Raw genomic sequence first — 17,588 nt, 5'->3', positions numbered from 1 at the left:
CTCACAACCCTCACCTTTGCTTAAGCAAAGTTGTGACTTGCAGCTTTTAGTCATGTTAGTGAAGCAACAGGAACACATTCTTCAGACAACTTGGGGGAGAAAGTGCATGTGCAGTGGTTAAACAAATCAAAAGCCAAACCTTTACCCCTGCTTCTCAGGGTGCTGCAGGAGGGAAGTGTTCCAGGACCGGGGCTCTATTTTCCATGGAGCCGCACTAAATCTGATTGCCTCGTACGCCCTTTAGTAGCTTGCTGACAATTCAGTGCACTTGCTTTTCGGTCCGTTCCCTACGTAAGGACACGCTTTCCCAGACTGCAGAGCCTGCCCCAGTTCGGCGGGACGCCCTCCTCCTGCAGGCGCAGGGTCCCCTCCTTCCCTCACGCGCAGGGGCTGCAGCTCAGTGACGTTCATCCGACGATCTGCTACGTTAATGCAGGATGGGGACGGGAAGGCGAGGGGAGTAAACAACCTTAGCTCATGTCCATTGATTCTGGGGTGGGTAAGGAGGCAGAATCCTTCTGAATGCTTTCAAAAAGTGATGCCATTTCAGGATTGGATCTGATCTGAGAGGAAAACTCAGCCATCACGGGACTCTTCTCTACTTCGGGGATTGTGAGGAGAGCAGCCACTGCTCTCATTGCTGATCGCTTCAGTTCGTCTTGTTTTTCAAACTCCTGTTTCACAGAGCCGGCTTTTACCTGAAAACCCAAAGCAGCTCCTTTAGCTGGGGTTCAGAAAGGGCTGGGTAGGCAGAAACGGGCAGGTTATTTTCTAGCCAGAGGCCTTGGGGAGAGGATGGCTCAGACACAGAACCTCCAGCGCGGCCGGCAGCGCCCGTGCCCTGCGCTCTCACCTGGCATGGGCAGCAGTGCCCGCACGCTCGTCCCCGCACCCCGCGCTCTCACCGGGCATGGGCAGCAGTGCCCGCACGCTCGTCCCCGCGCTCTCACCGGGCATGGGCAGCAGCGCCCGCGCGCTCGTCCCCGCGCCCTGCGCTCTCACCGGGCATGGGCAGCAGTGCCCGCGCGCTCGTCCCCGCGCTCTCACCTGGTATGGGCAGCAGTGCCCGCGCGCTTGTCCCCACGCCCTGCGCTCTCACCTGGTGTGGGCAGCAGTGCCCGCGCGCTCGTCCCCGCGCTCTCACCAGGCATGGGCAGCAGCGCCCGCACACTCGTCCCCGCACCCCGCGCTCTCACCTGGCATGGGCAGCAGTGCCCGCACACTCGTCCCCACGCCCCGCGCTCTCACCTGGTGTGGGCAGCAGTGCCCGCGCGCTCGTCCCCGCACCCCGCGCTCTCACCTGGCATGGGCAGCAGCGCCCGCATACTCGTCCCCACGCCCCGCGCTCTCACCCGGCATGGGCGGGAGCGCCCGCGCGCTCATCCCTGCACCCCGTGCTCTCACCTTGGTGGAGCAGGTGGCCCGCAGGGGCTCGATGAGCCGCTCCAGCCTCTGCAGGACGGCACTCGGGCACAGCGTGGCCAGGCGGGCCAGCATGATGAAAGTCAGCATCTAGGCAGCAGAGAGAAGTAGAACCAGGCTTTGCTCTGCACCACCTCCCTCCTGAGGCCGAGCACAGGCACTGGCTGCTGCAGCCCATGCACAGCTTGTGGGGCTCTTACTTCACAATGCCTCTCCTGCTGCGCTTTGCTTTGCGCTGGGGTTTTATAGCAGCCTTGGTAGCGTTAAAAATGTACCTTTTAGGAACCAATACCCACCAGTAGCCTGGTTGGACCCTGGTCCCAAGATTACATCCTCCTCCAAAGTATCAATGAAATCTGACAGCTTGTGGGAAAAATAGCTGCACTCGCCCTGGGGACTGTGCTGCTGCTGTGCCTGGCTCTGCCAGGGTATCGGGCAGCGTGACAAGGAGGCAGCGCCTCCTCGTAACCCGAGATCTTCGGCATCGCTGGCCATACAGGGCAAGTAACAATGCAGCGTCACCAGGACTTGAGTTAGGTAAGTTTCCTATAAAAGGGCTACACCCGCATTGTACTGTGATCGCCAGAGTCAAACTACATCTGGACAAGTTTTGGTGAGAGGCTGCAGAGACCAGGAAAGCATCGCGCCACGGACGCTGCCCGGGCTGCTCGCCAGCTCAGTCTGAGGCCAGGTTCCCAAAGAAGTAACATCCGTTACTTCCCCTAGCAGTAAAGACGAAAGCACCTACTCGAATGTCGTAATGATCCTTCAGTCCGTCCTCCAGGTGATTCAGGTACTCGTAGATATCCAGCCGGTCCAGGCAGCTTTCCAGGAGCGTGTACATGCATTCGAAAGCGGCTTTCCTCACATCAAGGCCATCGTCCACTGTGTGCTTGAACGGCCCCATTTCTACCTTAAGCCAGACGATGAGCGCGGCGGGTCACGAGGAGGGCGCGGGCAGCGGCTGCCCCGCGTGCTCCCCCGGCTGCCCCCGGCTCCGCGCAGAGCCCGCGCGCGCTGGCACCTACCTCCCGGATGAGCTCCCTCCTGACCTTTGTCTCGCTGTACAAGCTGGGCAGAACGGCACTCAGCAAATCGCGGATCAGGGACGGTTTGTTGTGAGCAGCAGAATTAAACAGAGCTAAAGCCACACGTCGAACGTTCAGGTCTGGATCCTGAAGAGTCTTTAAAAAGTCACCTTTGGGATAAGAACACACAAATCAGTCCTGCTGCAGTGTTTCAACTGCTCTTCAAGCACGTGCTGATGGATCCAGAACAACACAGCCTGGGTATGAAACTGTCTGTGGCCACGTAGCTCCAGGGACACAGTCCAAAGAGCCACTGGAGACGCTTTCCCTCCCTTCACTTGGGATATAGTAACTGGAAGAAACACAACTTTCTGCGTTTGCCTATAGAATAAACAGCACCATTCTGGCTACCATAGACCTCATCCTAATGTCAAATGAGATGCCTCAGCATTCAAGCATGTTGTTTGTTTTTTCCTTAACTGCTCTGATGACACTTCTCTGAAGCAGGAGACTCAGTTCTGTAGAATGGATCCAGGATGCAGCCTCCGTAGGCACCAGGCTGCTTTACACAGTTTATAGTTTTCAAGATCCTTGTCTGTGGGATGCTTGATAAGCAGAGGGAGTTTATGCTCCCTATAAACTGTCACCATGAAATATGCCTGAGAGCCAAGTATCAGACCATTTAACAAGGACTTACATGACAATGTCAGTCTTTAATCTCAAAAGCAGAGAAACAGGAATGAAAACTAACTGGATGGGGTTAGATTCACCCATAGGTGTGAAAAATCCCTCAAGATCTGCTAATGATGCCTAGCCCCAAGGTGCTGCTGCTAGCCCACCTATGCAGCCTTTCAGCAGAGCATCGATAGGCTGAGGCTGGTCTGCGATCGTGAACTTGACTGCGGTTACCACCGTGCTCCGGGCGTGAGGAGAACCTGCAGTGAGATGGGAAGGACAGAAAACGGTGAGAGGTCACAGGACAGAATCACTGCTATGGCTTTCAGGTACCTCATCTGCTCTTGTTCATGCTAGACCTGGTAACAGAACAGAGTATTTGTCATTCAAGTCCGGCCCAGCACAATCTCTGCACGTAGCCTGAGTGTCCTGTGAGTCCCCTTCTCTGAGATCCCTCTTGCTTCCTGCTCACCCCTGCAGGCTGCTTTTGCTCCCCTTGTGCCCCCCGCAGTGTCCCGGAGGGCTCCCCAGCAAAGCTGGCCATTCCCAGGGCTCTCCCGGCACTGCCCTCCCGTTACCTGACGCCAGCTGCTTTTTCAGTCGGGGCAGCAACTCGGAGGGGTTCACCAAGGCCAGCTTCCCCAGGCATTCGGCCACCACATTGCGCGTCCCCTCCTCGGTGCACTCGCAGTGCTTGAAAAGCAGGGCCCAGATGTCCTCGACGTAGGGCTGGAGGCCGTCGGGCGGCGAGGCGCTGATCACCTCCTTGAGCGAGTGCAGCAGCAGGTACTGCCTCTTGGGCTGGCTCCCGATCTCCCGCAGCATGAACGGGACGTACTCCCCGAGGCTGCCCACGCTGACGCTCCCCAGCGCGTAGGAGGCAGCGGACTTGACCTCTTCGCTGGGAGAGCCGAACGCCTCCAGGATGACCGTTTTGAGCTCCCTGCTCTGCGTGCCGAGGTTCATGGTGCGCCCCATCTCAGCCAGCGAGAGGAAGGCCAGCACTTTAACAGCACAGCTGGACTTGGGGCTTTTCACATCCTGGATGAACTGGCTCACTGTCCCGGGGGCTTCCTTGGGGCAGGCAGAGGAAAGGGCCGCCACGCACTTGGCGACGGAGTAATAGGCTTGTCTGTGTAAGGAGGCCCCAGCTGAGCCCGGGGAGTAGATGGGCGCAGTCAGGAGCTTCATGAGCTCCGGGTACCCCGTGGCGGCCGCCTTGGTGAGCACGAGCGCCTGGAAGAAGGCGCTGAGCGCGCTGAGCGCGCCGCCCTGCAGCAGCGGCGAGTGCACGAGCTGCAGGGCTTCCGTGAGGAGCGGACCGCGGACCTTGGAGATGGAGGACGGACAGACCTTGGCTAAAGTAGTAAGGAACATGACAGCCACCTGGGAGACATGCATGTCATTCTCACTGATTAGAGCAGGGAGCTCCGTGAGGACTGACTCTATCATGGCAGGCTTGAGGCTGTCACCGTAGTTCCTCACCAGGATATCCAGGGCAGTCAGAGTGCTGAGCTTCAAGGCACGTTGATTCTTTCTCAGGAACGAAGCTAAAATGGGAAAACCTTCCCCTAGAATGGGTCTCAAGTCTATTTTAAGTGGAGAACTAGCAATTAAAGTTAATGCTTTGACTGTTGTCAATCTGGTGATTTCATTTTTGAGCCTCTCCAGAAATATCTTCAGGGTTGGCTGGAGATCAGTGCTTAAGTGGTCTCCCAGATTGCAAATGATCTGGCCCATGCACGAGATAGCTCGTTCCTTCACTTCCTGATCAATATCAGCTGCTTTCAGCCGCTTCAGGGTACCGGGGAAAATGTCTTTCACATAGGGCTTGGCGTCAAAAGTGCAAGGTTTATCCAAGGGCCTGATAACTTTCACAAGTTGCTGAGTGACCAGGAGAGCTTCTGAAGTGATCTTATAAAAGGGGTCTCCAATACAGGTCACAACTGGAGGTAGCAGGGCTTTGATATGAGGATGAAATACCTCTGGCTGGTGGTTGCAAAGAAGGACGTGGAGGAAAGACAGCGTGTCAATCCTCATGTTGGACGAGCTGGACTTATCAGCCAAGGAGAAAACAATACCTGCGCAGAGGAGACAAGAACAACTGCTCTTATTTCTTCAGGAATATTCTTTATAATAAAAGCCCCCCTACCTATTAACACGTTAGGGGGATGTGCACAGATTGAGTGCAGCAATGATCACAGGGGATTTTTTTTATATATTGACTATATATTTACATCAAGAAGCAAGGCAGCACCTTCATATCAGAAGTTGCTCAGCAATCTGAGATGTTTCATGAATCCCCAGGCAGGGGAAGCTCATCAAACACTGGGGAATGTATCAGTTAATACGAGGAATTTTTAAGACCACTGTTCTTTGAAACGGCAAAAATGTCACTACGATGTTCCTGAGCGGGGCAGGTGAGGCAGTTTCCCTGCAGGCAGGAGCAGAGCTGCCCCAGCGCGTCTTGCCAGGGCGCTGTGGGAATGACTGTGCAATGCCGATCGGGGCAGCGCCAGGCCACGCGGGGCAGCGCGAGGCCAGGGCCGCTCTCCCCGCCCCGAGCAGCCTTACCCGGCACCAGCGCGGGCACGTGGGCGGCCAGGCAGCCGGGCAGCACGCCGGCCAGCTCCGTCAGGAGGCTGAAGCAGCCCTGGCGCGACTTGATGCTCTTGTCCTTGAGCTGCTTGTGCAAGGCCTTGACAATGCTGGGAACCTGCAGTGTGGAAAAGCAGACGAGAAAGGGACACATCAGCCGTGCCGGGGCCAGAGCAGCTCATCCAGCAGCGCAGAGGCACCAACAGCGAGAGCTGCGAGGGAGCCACGAGAAACAGCCCTGCGGTTCGGCAGAGCACAGCTCAGGGACACACCGCAGGAGGCTGCGTGTTAAGAAGGGATTTTTCCTCTCTCTGATGTTCTACACAGTCCCGTATGCCTCCCTTCCCAAAGTCAGTATCACTTTCTAATAAAGAAGCTTAAGGAAGTGCACCAAATCAAAAAACAAACCTAAGGGCTGAGGTGCAAGCTATTTAAATAAATGTATCTCAAACATATAGAACACACATTCCAGTGTGGGCTGCACCTCAGCGACTCTCCTGTCACTCGTTACCCCACGGGATTCAGTCCCTGCTGGTTGTGTCCCCAATAGCTCCTTTACTCCACTGCGTTTTCAGGCTCAGCCACTAGCCACAGTCATTGGCAACACAATCCCCATTTCTTCTCATTGCTCTGGTTTGACACAGTCACCACCTCCTCGCGCACCTGGTTCTGAAGCAATGTGAGGGGAACATCATCTCTGCCAGGGGCGTCTGCAGCGGGCAGCCAGCTCTGCACGGGCAGCGTTTGCTTCAGCAGAGAGATATAAGCACTGAAGATGTCAGCTTTGACATTCTCCTCGCGCTCTTTGAATCTGCTTATCAGGACCGGGGAAAGGGTCTTGTAGAAGTCCTGGAGGAGGTCGTGCCTGGTGCTCACTATGGCCTCCAGGCACTTCGCTGCCGACCTGCGGACCTTCCAGCTGATGTCATCGTCATCACTGTACTCGTCATCGCTCTCTGGAAAGCAGGGGAGGGAAAGCAAGACACACTGTTATGAGATACCAGGGCTGGAGGAGCGCTCAGTGCCTCAGCCTTTCCCTCTCCCAACAAATAGCTGTGTTTGGGAACAGGAGGATGGGCTATCTGGACAATCCCTGCAGATATGACCATGCATTAGGACAGCTGATACGAGTCAGGGCTGCCCTGTGCTGGCATGAGCTCAGACCCCCGTCCCTTGTAGGGGCTGGTAGAGACTGAGCCTCTCTAATATTGCACCCACCAGGGAGGGTGCCTCAGCTCCGGCACCACAGCTTTTGTCATGAAGGGGAAACGATTCTCAGATGTTAAAGCCAAAAATATGTAAATATTTGTTCTAGCAATTCCTAAAATGGCATAAAACAGTGTAACAGTGTCCAGTGTTATTAGCAGAACATTTATCATTCTCTCCAGAACGCTGGCCAGTGGCTTACACGCGCTGGTAGGGCAGTGAGCAGGAATGCCTTTCTTCAAGGCACGTGCCCTAACTTCTGCTCTCAGCGGCCACGCTCTGGGCAGCTGCAAAGGGCAGAGGGCAGGAAGTGCTGCCTGTAGCCAGCAGTCATTAACTGACCCCTGGTAACCGTTCAACTGCAGCTTCTGGATTTGCCTTAAGACCCTTCATTTCAAGAAATATGACTGTCAGGACCGCTGTGAGGGGTGTGCGGACAGACAGCAGTCTGTGTTACGGCTGCATTTGAGCCATTACTGCACGCGCAGGAGCCCAGAGCAGCCAAGAGCATCCAGGAAGGGGCAGCGCGTGCTCCCCGCAGGGGTGCTGAGCACAGCCTGGCCCTGTTCCCAGGCCTTAATCCCGGCTGGTCCCAGAGCCTCGCGCGCGGGCACGGACACGGCGAAGCCCTCCTGCCGCAGCGCTCTGCAGATACAGAACTCTGCACAGGGCAAGTTCCTGCGTCCCCTCCGCTGCCTTAGGCAAGCGGAGATTGTCAGAAAGAAAGGAAAACTAACAAAATCAGAATCACTGCTGGGGCTTTGCATCCACCGCTCTGCTATTGTCACTGCAGAATTAAACTAGCTCCTTTAAGAGCCCTGTGGGTCTGACTGGGGACAGGTAAATGCAACAGTACGGATGCAGCAGGAGAGCAGGAAGGGGAGAAGCCAGCGCTCTGCTGAGCACACTCAACCTCACAAGCAGGCACCTTGCTCTTCATCCTCCCCATTTTCAGTTTCCATCATCTCTTCCTCTTCATCCTCCTCATTATCATAGTTGTAGTTTGGGTCAAAGGTGATGTACTTCAAGCACAACCCTATCACACTAGGGATGTGAGGGTCAATTTCCTTTGGGCACCTATCAAGACAATAAAAATCCTAAGAGTTAATAAATCCAAGAATACACCATTTCAAATATCCAAATAACATAATTCATTCAAAAAGATCCCACTTAACAAAAAAATTTAAATGTTTTGCTAACGAGTTAAACCAGAGCTTCTCGTTCCCACAGTGCATAAAGGAAGGTCATGTGTCCCTGGAAAGGGCACAGTAATTTCTATATGGGAAAAAAAAAATTAACCGTGTAATTCTGTCCTTCTCCTGCCCTGGAAGGAAACGTGGGCAGCTCCTTTCCCAAGGCAAGCACTGAAATTCCAACCACACTGTGACTGGAGCTGCAGCCTCCGTGCCTGAGCACCCATTCCCTGCAGGCTCCAGGCATAAGGCAGTTCCCTTGTGCTGAGGGAAGCTCCAAAGACAAGAAAAACCTCCACTCCTGCCAAACCAGCACGGACCGACACGTGCAGCAGCGGCGGCCAAACAGCTCTCGTGCTTGAGCGCAGCTCTGCCTGCTGAAAAGGGCTTCCTTCCTGGGCTGCCCTTTCCCCACATGCAAGAAGCTCAACGTTGGATCTCAACACACAGGTGTTTGCAACAGGAGAGCACAGAGGCAGGGGAGGCTGCCTAAATGTTCCTGCAGGGCACACACCTTCTCACAAAAGACTCGAAGGCCTGAAAGCAGTACTCCCTCAGCTCGTCGTCTTCCACGCTGCAGTACTGCACTATCAGAGGAATTATCTTCTCCAGATGTTCTCCTGGGAATGACAAAGTGAGCAGCTGTGAAAATCATTCCAGCTTTCACCTATCTAAGCAGCTAACAGCTTAGCTATCTGCTGCTTTCTGCTTGTGTCCTGCAGTTCATTCCCACCCTGGACGGTACCAGCGAGGAGCCAGCAGCCACCCAAGACAAGCCTAGAAGGGTCTTCAGCACTCAGCCCCGGCACCTGCCCCCAGAACCGTGCTGTCATTCCAGCGTGGAAAGAGAGCTGCAACTGGAAATCTAGAACCTAATCTCAATTCTGGCAGATCTTTCAGGCCAGTACCACAACATGCTGCCTCCCCATTTCTCCACTCATTTAACACAGGGTGGGTCTGGTGACCTATTTCACAGGGGCATTAAGATCAGGGCAGCACTGCACGACCTTGAGGGAAAAGGCACTAAAGAGCAGCCAGAGTCTCCCTTCCTAGTGGAGATCAGAGAGCCAGAGCAGGACCCCAGGGGAAATGACAAAGCCCAAGCCATTGACACATCAGGAACACACTTTTACCAGTAGAAGTGAGCTGCTTTAAGATGTGGGTACATTTGCCAGCAACATTTCAAACTACTCATCCTACCTATGCGGTGGCCAGCCTGCCTGCTGATGCCAGCTATACACTGGATGTAAGTCCTGGTGGTAGAAGTAGACTCGTTCCTCTTCAGCTCAGCAAGCAGATGCTCTGTGAGCTCCGAGAAGATGTTCCCACTGCAGGTCAGGACGAGGTGACCCAAGGCAATGATGGCCCTTTTACGCACTGCCAGCCTGGGGCTTGTCAGCTGAGGAAGGAGGCAGCTCAGGATGGAGGAATGGAAAGAGTAGAGTGTCCCCCCTAGTCTGCAAACAACAGAATACAGAAATTGAAAGTCAGATCCTCAGGAAAAAAAGCCTCTATGCCAGCAAAAGGAAAATGAAAAAATCCTTCAGCTCTGAAGGCTTCATGCATTTTCAGGGTGAAAAAAATCCCCAAAACAGCAACAACAAAAGAGGTGTTTTGATTCTATCACTGACTCGTTATGTATGACATGGAAAAGTTACTTGTCTTCACCAGGGAAGAGTCTGATTCTGACTCTGTCTTCTGGATGAGCTGGGGTTTTGCTAATCAGATCCTGTGTGCAGCTGACACATGACACTGTCACTCTGACTTATGTAATAGGAGAAACAGGCAGCCGGGGGAAAAAATATATATGTGATCAGATCACAGGGCTAAAATAATCCTCCCTTCTTTTCCTCGTCCCTTCTGCCCGCATCAACTCGAACTGACCTTTGTGGGATTCTTCACCCCGCTGCCGCTATTCCCCAGTGCAAAGAGCTTCACGTGTCGTCTCATCCCTGTTGGGGAATCTGCTCTGCCAAGGTATCTCCCCAGTAGCAGTCAGCACAAATTCTTAATTTCTGAGCACCCATAGCAAGATTAGGGAAATACAGAAATCGAAAGCAAACGCATGCAGTGCCGTGCCCTGCAGTACGTGGCTGCCAGGAGAAAATCCTCCGGTACCTGCTCAACATATCCGACAGGATGTCGAGCGCCTCCAGCTGCACAGACACGTCCTCCTGCCTGCCAATGGCTCCTGTCAGCTGGGCTGTGATCTTCTTGCACACGTTTGCTGTCATGGTAGAGCCTGAAAGAGAGACATTTTTTCTTGACGTCAGTTAAGAAGAATCTTTATACTGCCAAGAACCATTCGATTTCTCCTGCGTTAAAAACAAAACCATCGCAGGGCGAGCCGGCAAGGCAAGCAGACAACAGCGCTTGTTTGAGGCAGGGACAGACACCGGGAGCAGCGAGGCAGCTCCCGGAGTCCCATGCACCAACTCCTTGGAAGCTCCTTCTGCTCTTGGAGAGCATCTTTTACCAGCCAACAGCTGGGCTGCCACAGCGGCTCCAGGGCCGGGTGGGAAGGGTTTGGGGCTTTTTTCTTTTTTCTCTCCTTCATTCTTAATGTGAAAAACATTCAGTTTCAACAAACAAAGGCTTCCTCCATGCGCAGGAACTTCTGGCAGGAACTGCTGGATAAATCTATCCCAGAACAATATATACCCCAGGTTCGAGGCTGTGGCGGTGACAATCACAGTCCTGAACCTTGATCTCCTGATGCAGCTGAATGCCCAGGTACATGTTTGGTCTTCCTGCTGCCGTGTGCCTGTCCCAACACTGCCCTTTTTCCCCTCAACGGGTTCAGCGCAGACCATGAGCAGCTCCACGTTCCACGGAGCTTTCCAGAGAAGGGAAGGTGCTTCCTGCACCACGTTGCCGGCCTGGCGCGAGAAGCCGAGTGCTGCAGCAGCATCGCTACGGCGGGCCCATCTCGGACACGCTCTGCGGCTCGTTTCCAACTTCCCCTCTGCTCCAGCCAGCACCACAGCAGGCAGCAGCGCAGGGAGCACATGGGGGATGTCCAGCCTCTCCATTCCACCCCACCGTCCTTCCACCCACACAGAGCACCGATCCCGACCGCTAAGGAAATCTATTCTGTTGCTACCCTCAGTTTCAGTTCACATGATGTATGTTAAATAAGGACTTCTGAAAGGATGGCTTTCAGGAGCTTAACATTTTGCAGAAAATGAGAGAGGAATTCAGCAAGTATTTGCATGCTAATGCCAGTTCTCCCCTGAGAACTAAAATCCATGCAGATATCACTGCCGCAGCCACCTGCCACAAGCCAACAAGGCAGGTACGAGCAGGCCGCAGAGGCAGCCAGCTCTAATCTCCAGGCACTCCAGACATCCCCTGCAGAGCTGCTGCACGTTTCTGGGATGGCTGGTTGTGCAGGGGCAGCCCTGGCCGCCGCGCTGGCCTCAGGCCGCAGGCAGGGCCGGCGCATGCCCCGGCAGCCAAGCCGAATGTGGCGAGGTTGAGCGACATAAAACAGGATTTCTGCAAGGACTCAGGTGCAGTTTCAGACCGAAGTATCCCCAGGGTGACTAACTCAAGTTTTCATTCCCTCTCATCTTTAGTCATGTTGGTATCTCAGCCTCTGCTTCTCTCTTCTCCTTACCATTGCTTGCAATCTAGCAATCCGTAACTCTTTGGCTCTGAACTACTTTTCCCTCTGTCTCCCCAAGGCTGCGTCTCCCTACAGCTTTGTGCTGACAAACGGGGACAGACCCGTTACCTGCAGAAGCTGGCGGCAGCTCTGAGATGACAGTTTTCAGCCCAATGCTGGAGATGTCCCTCAGCTGTTCCTTGTCCGACAGCATGTTTGTACAGAGCGTATCCACGATGGTTTCCACCTGGTACTCCTTCACTTTGCCAACCAGCGGGCCCAGGCTGCAGGAGGAGAAACCAGTGAGACCGAGCAGAGAGAGGGCTGCCTTGCACCGCGTGGAGAGCGGGCTCAGACTCGCTGCTCCCTGAGGAGCAGCTCAGTCCCAAGCACAAGTATTACCAAAACACCCGTACAGAGACGCACGTTGTGCCCCGAGGCTCCGGCACCTCGTACTCTGCCTCAGGTAACTCTGCATCAGGGATACTTAGATCAGATCTGCAGGAAGGTATTTAACCTACTGCAGACGTGAGGATAATAAGATCTTAGTGGAAGGGGAAGCCCAGAAATCATGACACAATGATTTAGAATGAGAATGACTGTGTTAAAGAGAATAATGGTAAAATTTAGGGTCAGGTTTTGAAAAAATACATCAAAAACTGACTTGTAAGAGCAAGTGCCAAATGGATTTGCACATGTAGCTAACCACGTACTGCTCTCTGCCACATGCCTGAAGTCCTCTACTTGAGTCAGGCTCAGAATTACAACAGAGGGAAGACTCGATTGGAGTAAGTTTCATTTCCCTGCATTTTTTTTTTTTTTTTTTGGATAAAGCCTACGTTTCCTGCTGGTGAACTTGTATTCAAAATTGTGCAGAAGCAATTTACTTGCAATTATTTATTTTTAATTGCTCCTATTTACAAGATAACTACTTAAAATGTGAAGTTTAAATTGTATTTCAACAAGTCTCGTGTTGCAGCTTCCCTCTCCTGTCAGCCAGACTTGCATCTTTGAATTACGCTGGGGAATTCAAAACGCATTTGCTTCCCATGAATATTCTGTACCCCTCAGAAATTGCTGCTTCACAAGCAGCTAGAATATTCATAAGAAACAAACACAGATGAATGAAGCTGGTGCTCGCACTTTGTAGAGTTCACTTTCACCCACCATGTAAAAAAATCTTTGAACAAAGGCGCATTTTTGTTTTGTTTTTCCCTCCTCTCCTTGGCATAGTGGGCACAGTCTCCTTGCTGCTACAGGACTGCTCCTAACAGCGTGCTCAGCCAGCACTACAGCACAGCGTTCCCAGGGTTCACACACCAAACTCATGCTGAGCCTGGTCTGTGCAAGGTTTTTCTTAAATTCAACAATCAGGACAGGACACTAACATCTGTGTAGAGCCAGAGCATCTTCTCTGAAATATAAGAGTTAAAAAATTACAAAATAAGAGGATTATGCACAAGTGAAAATGGATTTTAATCCTATCCCTGAAAATACAGAATAGAAAAGAATTGGCTGTTGCCCCTGTTTTATGAGGTGGGAGACTGAGGCACAGAGAAGCTGAATAATTTTCCAAATTTGGGAGAGGGGGAACCAAAACACAGGATGAAAAATAGGATAGATTTGCATCTCAATTAAAAATTTGGGAGATTTTTTGGATGAAAAGTGCAATTTCAGCTTCCCTCTGAATCAGACCTCTGTTTTAGATGATAAAAATAAACTGTGAGACCTTTCAGGAACTCACGAACCCTTAAGTGGGCTGCACAGATCCAGACTTGGGCTACTTCAACCACCAGTGTCCTTCAAAGTGTCACCTCCCGCTCAGAGGTACTCGCACCTCTCCGGGGGCTGCCCAGGCATTTGCTGTTGCAAGTACTGCCTGAGTTATGGAAAGAAAGTGTGCATGGTTTCATTTACTCTCTAATTGTCATTTTGGATGAATTACAGATTGTAATGAGTATGGTCTTACAGGTGATGCAGCCATAGCTAAAGAGGCAAAGAAATTTCTCTCTCTTTTTATTTTTTTTAAAGTGCCCAATGGCTTTTCTTTAAAAAAACAAAAGAAACAAACCCAAACTAGATAAGAGACAAGAACAGGGCCAAAACAGCTGGAAAAAAATCAGGATAGTGGAAATCAAGAAGAAAGAGCCAAAGGTCACAGGGTATGGGGATAGAAGCAGTATAAGATTTAAAAGAAAGGAGAAGTAAGATCCACAGTAGGAAAGAACACAGGAACCCAAAGTTGTCTTTAAATGGCCCACCTTTCTGGAGCCCTGTGCGTGAACTGACCCATTCAATCTCATTTCTAGCATGAACACTCCCATTTAGACACGCTGGGGGAAAGAGACAGGAAACAACACGTCAGCAGTAGGATCACTTAATTGGAAGATTCAGTAATAAGGGGACCGTCTGCCTTTTCACTTGGGTTTAAAATACTAAAAATGTTCAAACGAGGCAATGGCACAGACTAACCTTAGAGACAAAGTAGCAAAACAAGTACATTGCAAACTTTAACAGAAATGCCCTTGGAGAGTAGGATTCAAAACTCCTGAAACTCAAATGCCATTTCTCGAGGAGTACCTTAACACTACCTCTAACAACGACACGACCAAGGGGGAATTCAGCACTGGATTTCAGAGCCCTCTAAAACAGAGGGGTCCAAAAATTTGTATCTGCACTAATCTCTGAAATAACAGAACTTAGACATGTTATTTTTAATGTGGTAGGCCTGTAGCATGAGCACTGGAATGCTTCCAAAGCCCCCTTCTACAGAGAGCCGTGTCCGTTCAGCGGTGCCAGCGCTGCGGGGCCGGCCCCGCTCCGCGGCCTGCGGCGCTCCCCTCGGTGCCAGGGCACACGGGAACTGCTGCCGAGGCTCTTACCACTTCACAGCGAGGTTCTGCACTTCCCCGTTTTTGTCCTCCAGCAATTTCAAAAGCATTTTCACAACTTTTTTCTCGCTGTCTTCATCTAGCTTTATAGAATCTTTCTGCAGTTCCATCATCAGGTCGTTGGTGGCCATAAACCTGAAACAACACAGAGCAAGAGGGGATTGGAGGATACATGGACACGAGTGCACTTCCTAGAGAAGTTAATTCGATGAATGTATAAGAAAACACTTGCAAGCACTAACATACAGCCCTTTGCATTGCACTGAAAAATAAAGTACAAATAATCATTACTATCTTGCAAGTGAAAAACTCAGAGGTGACAGCTGAAAAAGACTTACCTAAGGAAGCTACTCTCTCTCTGTCTATATATATACACACACACACACACACACATATATAAAAATATTTCCCATTCTCTCCTTTCCTAAAAGTACTTAGCGGGCATGGGTTAACTAAGCCTATGAAATGAGAGCAGGGCCTGGGAACACCCCAGCTGTGCTGCTCCCGCCCTACACAGTCGCTCCAGACCCTTTGCTACCAGCAACCGATCGGAGCTCTGCACCAGGGAGCAGCGGGAGGTTCCAGAACGTGACCACCAGCTCCGAGGAGAATGTACCACGAACACAAGGTTCCTCTTCTGGCGCTGATGCCGTGTCACTGAAACAAATAAGTGCTCAGAACAGCTAGCATGTAGCTGATCTTTCCATGCACGGCAGGGATGGGATCATCAACTCTGGCCTTCCTCTCCAGGCCGCCTGTCTACAGCTGTGTGATTGCGCACATGGAGGGGGCCTCCCAGGCTAAAAAAATGACAACGCCATGCCTCTGAGCAAAGAACAGTCTAAAACTTACCCAGCCTATCTTTATACCTCACTTAAAACTTATTCAGGCTATACTTAGCTTTCTATTGTTCAGCCCAGTCATAGGTTGTTTTTATCCTTCTGCTTGGAGCCTCTTTCCTAGCCCGAACAGCAGTTTCATCCCTACGCTCCCCCTCTTTCCTCGTTAGCTCCCTTGCAGAGGTTTCTTTCTATCCCAGAGGAAGACGCTAAGCCCCTCGCTGCCCCGAGGCTCTGCTGTGAACAGCGCGGGCGCTTCCAGCACTTGGGGCCCACACGAAGAACAGCTGCTGCGTCCGCGCTGCAGCGTCTGCTGCCGGGAAGCCCGGGACAGAAGGCACCCTCGGATACCCCCCAGGACACGTGTGCCTTTGACCCCCTCATTTCTCTCTCCAGACTCTTTGGTGGCCCTTCTCTAAGGAGCACTCCCCTGCTCTTTATTGCCTACCCACAGGCCAATTAGTTTTATTTAGACACAATTAAAACATAAGCTGATATTTAGCAGCAAGGACCGTTCCTGATTGCACTTGCACCGTGCAAAAACAAGCACTGCATTTATCATTCCTGCTTTGAAAGGAGAGGAAAAAAACAATCTGGCTTACTGTTAGTCGATACTATTTTGTAATAGGGGCAATGTCAAAAGCAATATTGAGAAGCTCTGGAAACCACCCATTTTCCTGGGAGCAGGACTATAAAAGGTGCTCGCATGGAAGCCTGGGGTGCTGAGATGTAACCAGCGGCAGCCCCAGCACAGGGACGGAGCCTGCAAGGGGCACAGAGGAGCCGCTCTGCCTCCCGTGCCAGGATGGCTCCGGTTGACACGAGGCTCTGAGGTAACTCGTTCAGCAGCTAAAAGCTCCCATGTGCCAGGACAATGTTTCTACCTTCAGCACGCAGGCTCCTTCCCTGGCAGTAACGAGGTACGGGGAACTAGAGGCTGCTGGGGTGCTGGATAACCAGCCAGAAACCGAAAGTGAGAAAAACAGAGCGTTTCTGGACGATAACAACGTCCAGCCTATTTTTGATTCAACAAGAGCTATTAGGCTGCACTTTCCACTCGCCACCTGCAAGAACCAGCGGGAGCAATGACAGCCAGGGATGGAGCAGAACCTGCCCGGGCGACTCATCCCGCGGCCAGCCGGCTGCGCCCGGCCCACGGGAGCCTGGCACCGGCACCGGGTCAGGGCACGGAACCCGCGAGGCCCGTCCGTCACCGCGGCGCGCCGGCCGCACCACACGGCTGACCGGGCCAGGAGGAACCTCTCTGAAACGGCCCCGTGCCAACGCGCCGGGCACGTCCCGCGAGTCGCGTTACCCGCAGCTTCGTGAACCAGCTGCTGGTGCAACTGCGCCAGCATCGACTTCCCTACGAGAGCGCATTTAGCACCAGAAAACCACCGGCAGCCTTGGCAGCAGCGACCCCGCGCCTAGGGACAGCGAGTCTGCCACAACCGTTACCTTCGGGCTGGCGCGGTGAAGAGCACCGGCTCGGGGCAAAGCCTTCACGCTGGTTAGCTCGGGCATGTTTTAACGCCAAACCACTGGCTCCTGCCCCGTCCCTCTTCCCTCCGTCCCGGCCACCCAAGCGCGGGGGGAGCAGCCGGCTCCCGTGCGCTCCCAACGGCCTCCCCGGGCCCCGCCGCGCTGCTCCCGCCTCGACGCCTGGGGCCAAAGCGACCCGGGACCGCGCGCCGGCCGGGCTCGTCCCCGCGGCCAGCCCGGGGGCGCCGGACGCTCCTCGCGCAGCCCGGGGCACCCCGGGCACAGGGACCCCCGTGCAGAGCGGCACAGCGGGACCGCGGAGCGGGGGCCACCGGCGCGGGGCCCGGGGCGATCCCGCCCCCCGCCCCCCGCCCCTCGGAGGACAGAGGGGCGGCGCGGGCGGCACCTGAAGTCCTTGTCGCTGGAGGTCATCTTCTCCAGCAGGTTGGAGATGTGGTACGACACGCTGCTCATGGCGGCGGCGGCGGCGGCGCGACAACATGGCGGCGGCGGGGGGCGGGGCCGGCGCGCCGCGGGCCGGAACGTTGGCGCGCGGCGCGCGGCCGGGCGGGCCCTTTGCGCGGCGGACCGCGGTGCCACGTCCTAGCGAGCGGGCAGGAGCCGGGAACCGCCGAGGAGCCGCGCGG

At 53.5% G+C, this 17,588-nt stretch overlaps 1 protein-coding gene across 4 annotated transcripts; it reads right to left on the bottom strand.

The window, feature by feature from the left end:
• Positions 1–446: 446 nt before the first annotated feature.
• LOC104574025 (cullin-associated NEDD8-dissociated protein 1) lies at positions 447–17,426 on the bottom strand. 4 transcript variants are annotated; one of them, XM_088534650.1, is made up of 15 exons: positions 17,348–17,426; positions 14,612–14,755; positions 11,859–12,013; positions 10,241–10,364; positions 9,323–9,579; positions 8,637–8,742; positions 7,858–8,006; positions 6,387–6,679; positions 5,700–5,841; positions 3,704–5,206; positions 3,290–3,385; positions 2,451–2,620; positions 2,171–2,335; positions 1,405–1,512; positions 447–698 (listed from the first exon to the last, which is right to left on the bottom strand). In XM_088534650.1, exons 1-15 carry the CDS (start codon positions 17,413–17,415, stop codon positions 471–473), a joined length of 3,708 nt encoding a protein of 1,235 aa, XP_088390776.1. In that variant the 5' UTR covers positions 17,416–17,426; the 3' UTR covers positions 447–470. The 4 variants fall into 4 exon arrangements, with proteins under 4 accessions (XP_088390776.1, XP_088390772.1, XP_088390773.1 ...); XM_088534646.1 differs by lacking the exon at positions 17,348–17,426 and adding an exon at positions 13,991–14,062 and having other exon boundaries at positions 14,612–14,669; XM_088534647.1 differs by having other exon boundaries at positions 555–741; positions 17,348–17,422.
• Positions 17,427–17,588: the final 162 nt, after the last annotated feature.

Source organism: Tinamus guttatus, unplaced genomic scaffold (genome assembly GCF_059628265.1).
Source record: "Tinamus guttatus ecotype Peru unplaced genomic scaffold, ASM5962826v1 Tinamus_guttatus_pri_ptg000580l, whole genome shotgun sequence".
In the NCBI taxonomy this organism is placed as follows: Eukaryota; Metazoa; Chordata; class Aves; order Tinamiformes; family Tinamidae; genus Tinamus; species Tinamus guttatus.
This window is presented reverse-complemented; position numbering and strand designations above follow the sequence as displayed.

Excerpts from the sequence above, each read along its gene's own strand:
- LOC104574025 (XM_088534650.1), bottom strand. The coding sequence starts at position 17,415 with ATGAGCAGCGTGTCGTACCACATCTCCAACCTGCTGGAGAAGATGACC. Across the intron at positions 8,743-9,322 it reads GCAGGCTGGCCACCGCATAG|GAGAACATCTGGAGAAGATA; the intron begins GTAGGATGAGTA and ends TGTCATTCCCAG. Across the intron at positions 6,680-7,857 it reads TGGGGAGGATGAAGAGCAAG|AGAGCGATGACGAGTACAGT; the intron begins GTGCCTGCTTGT and ends CCTGCTTTCCAG.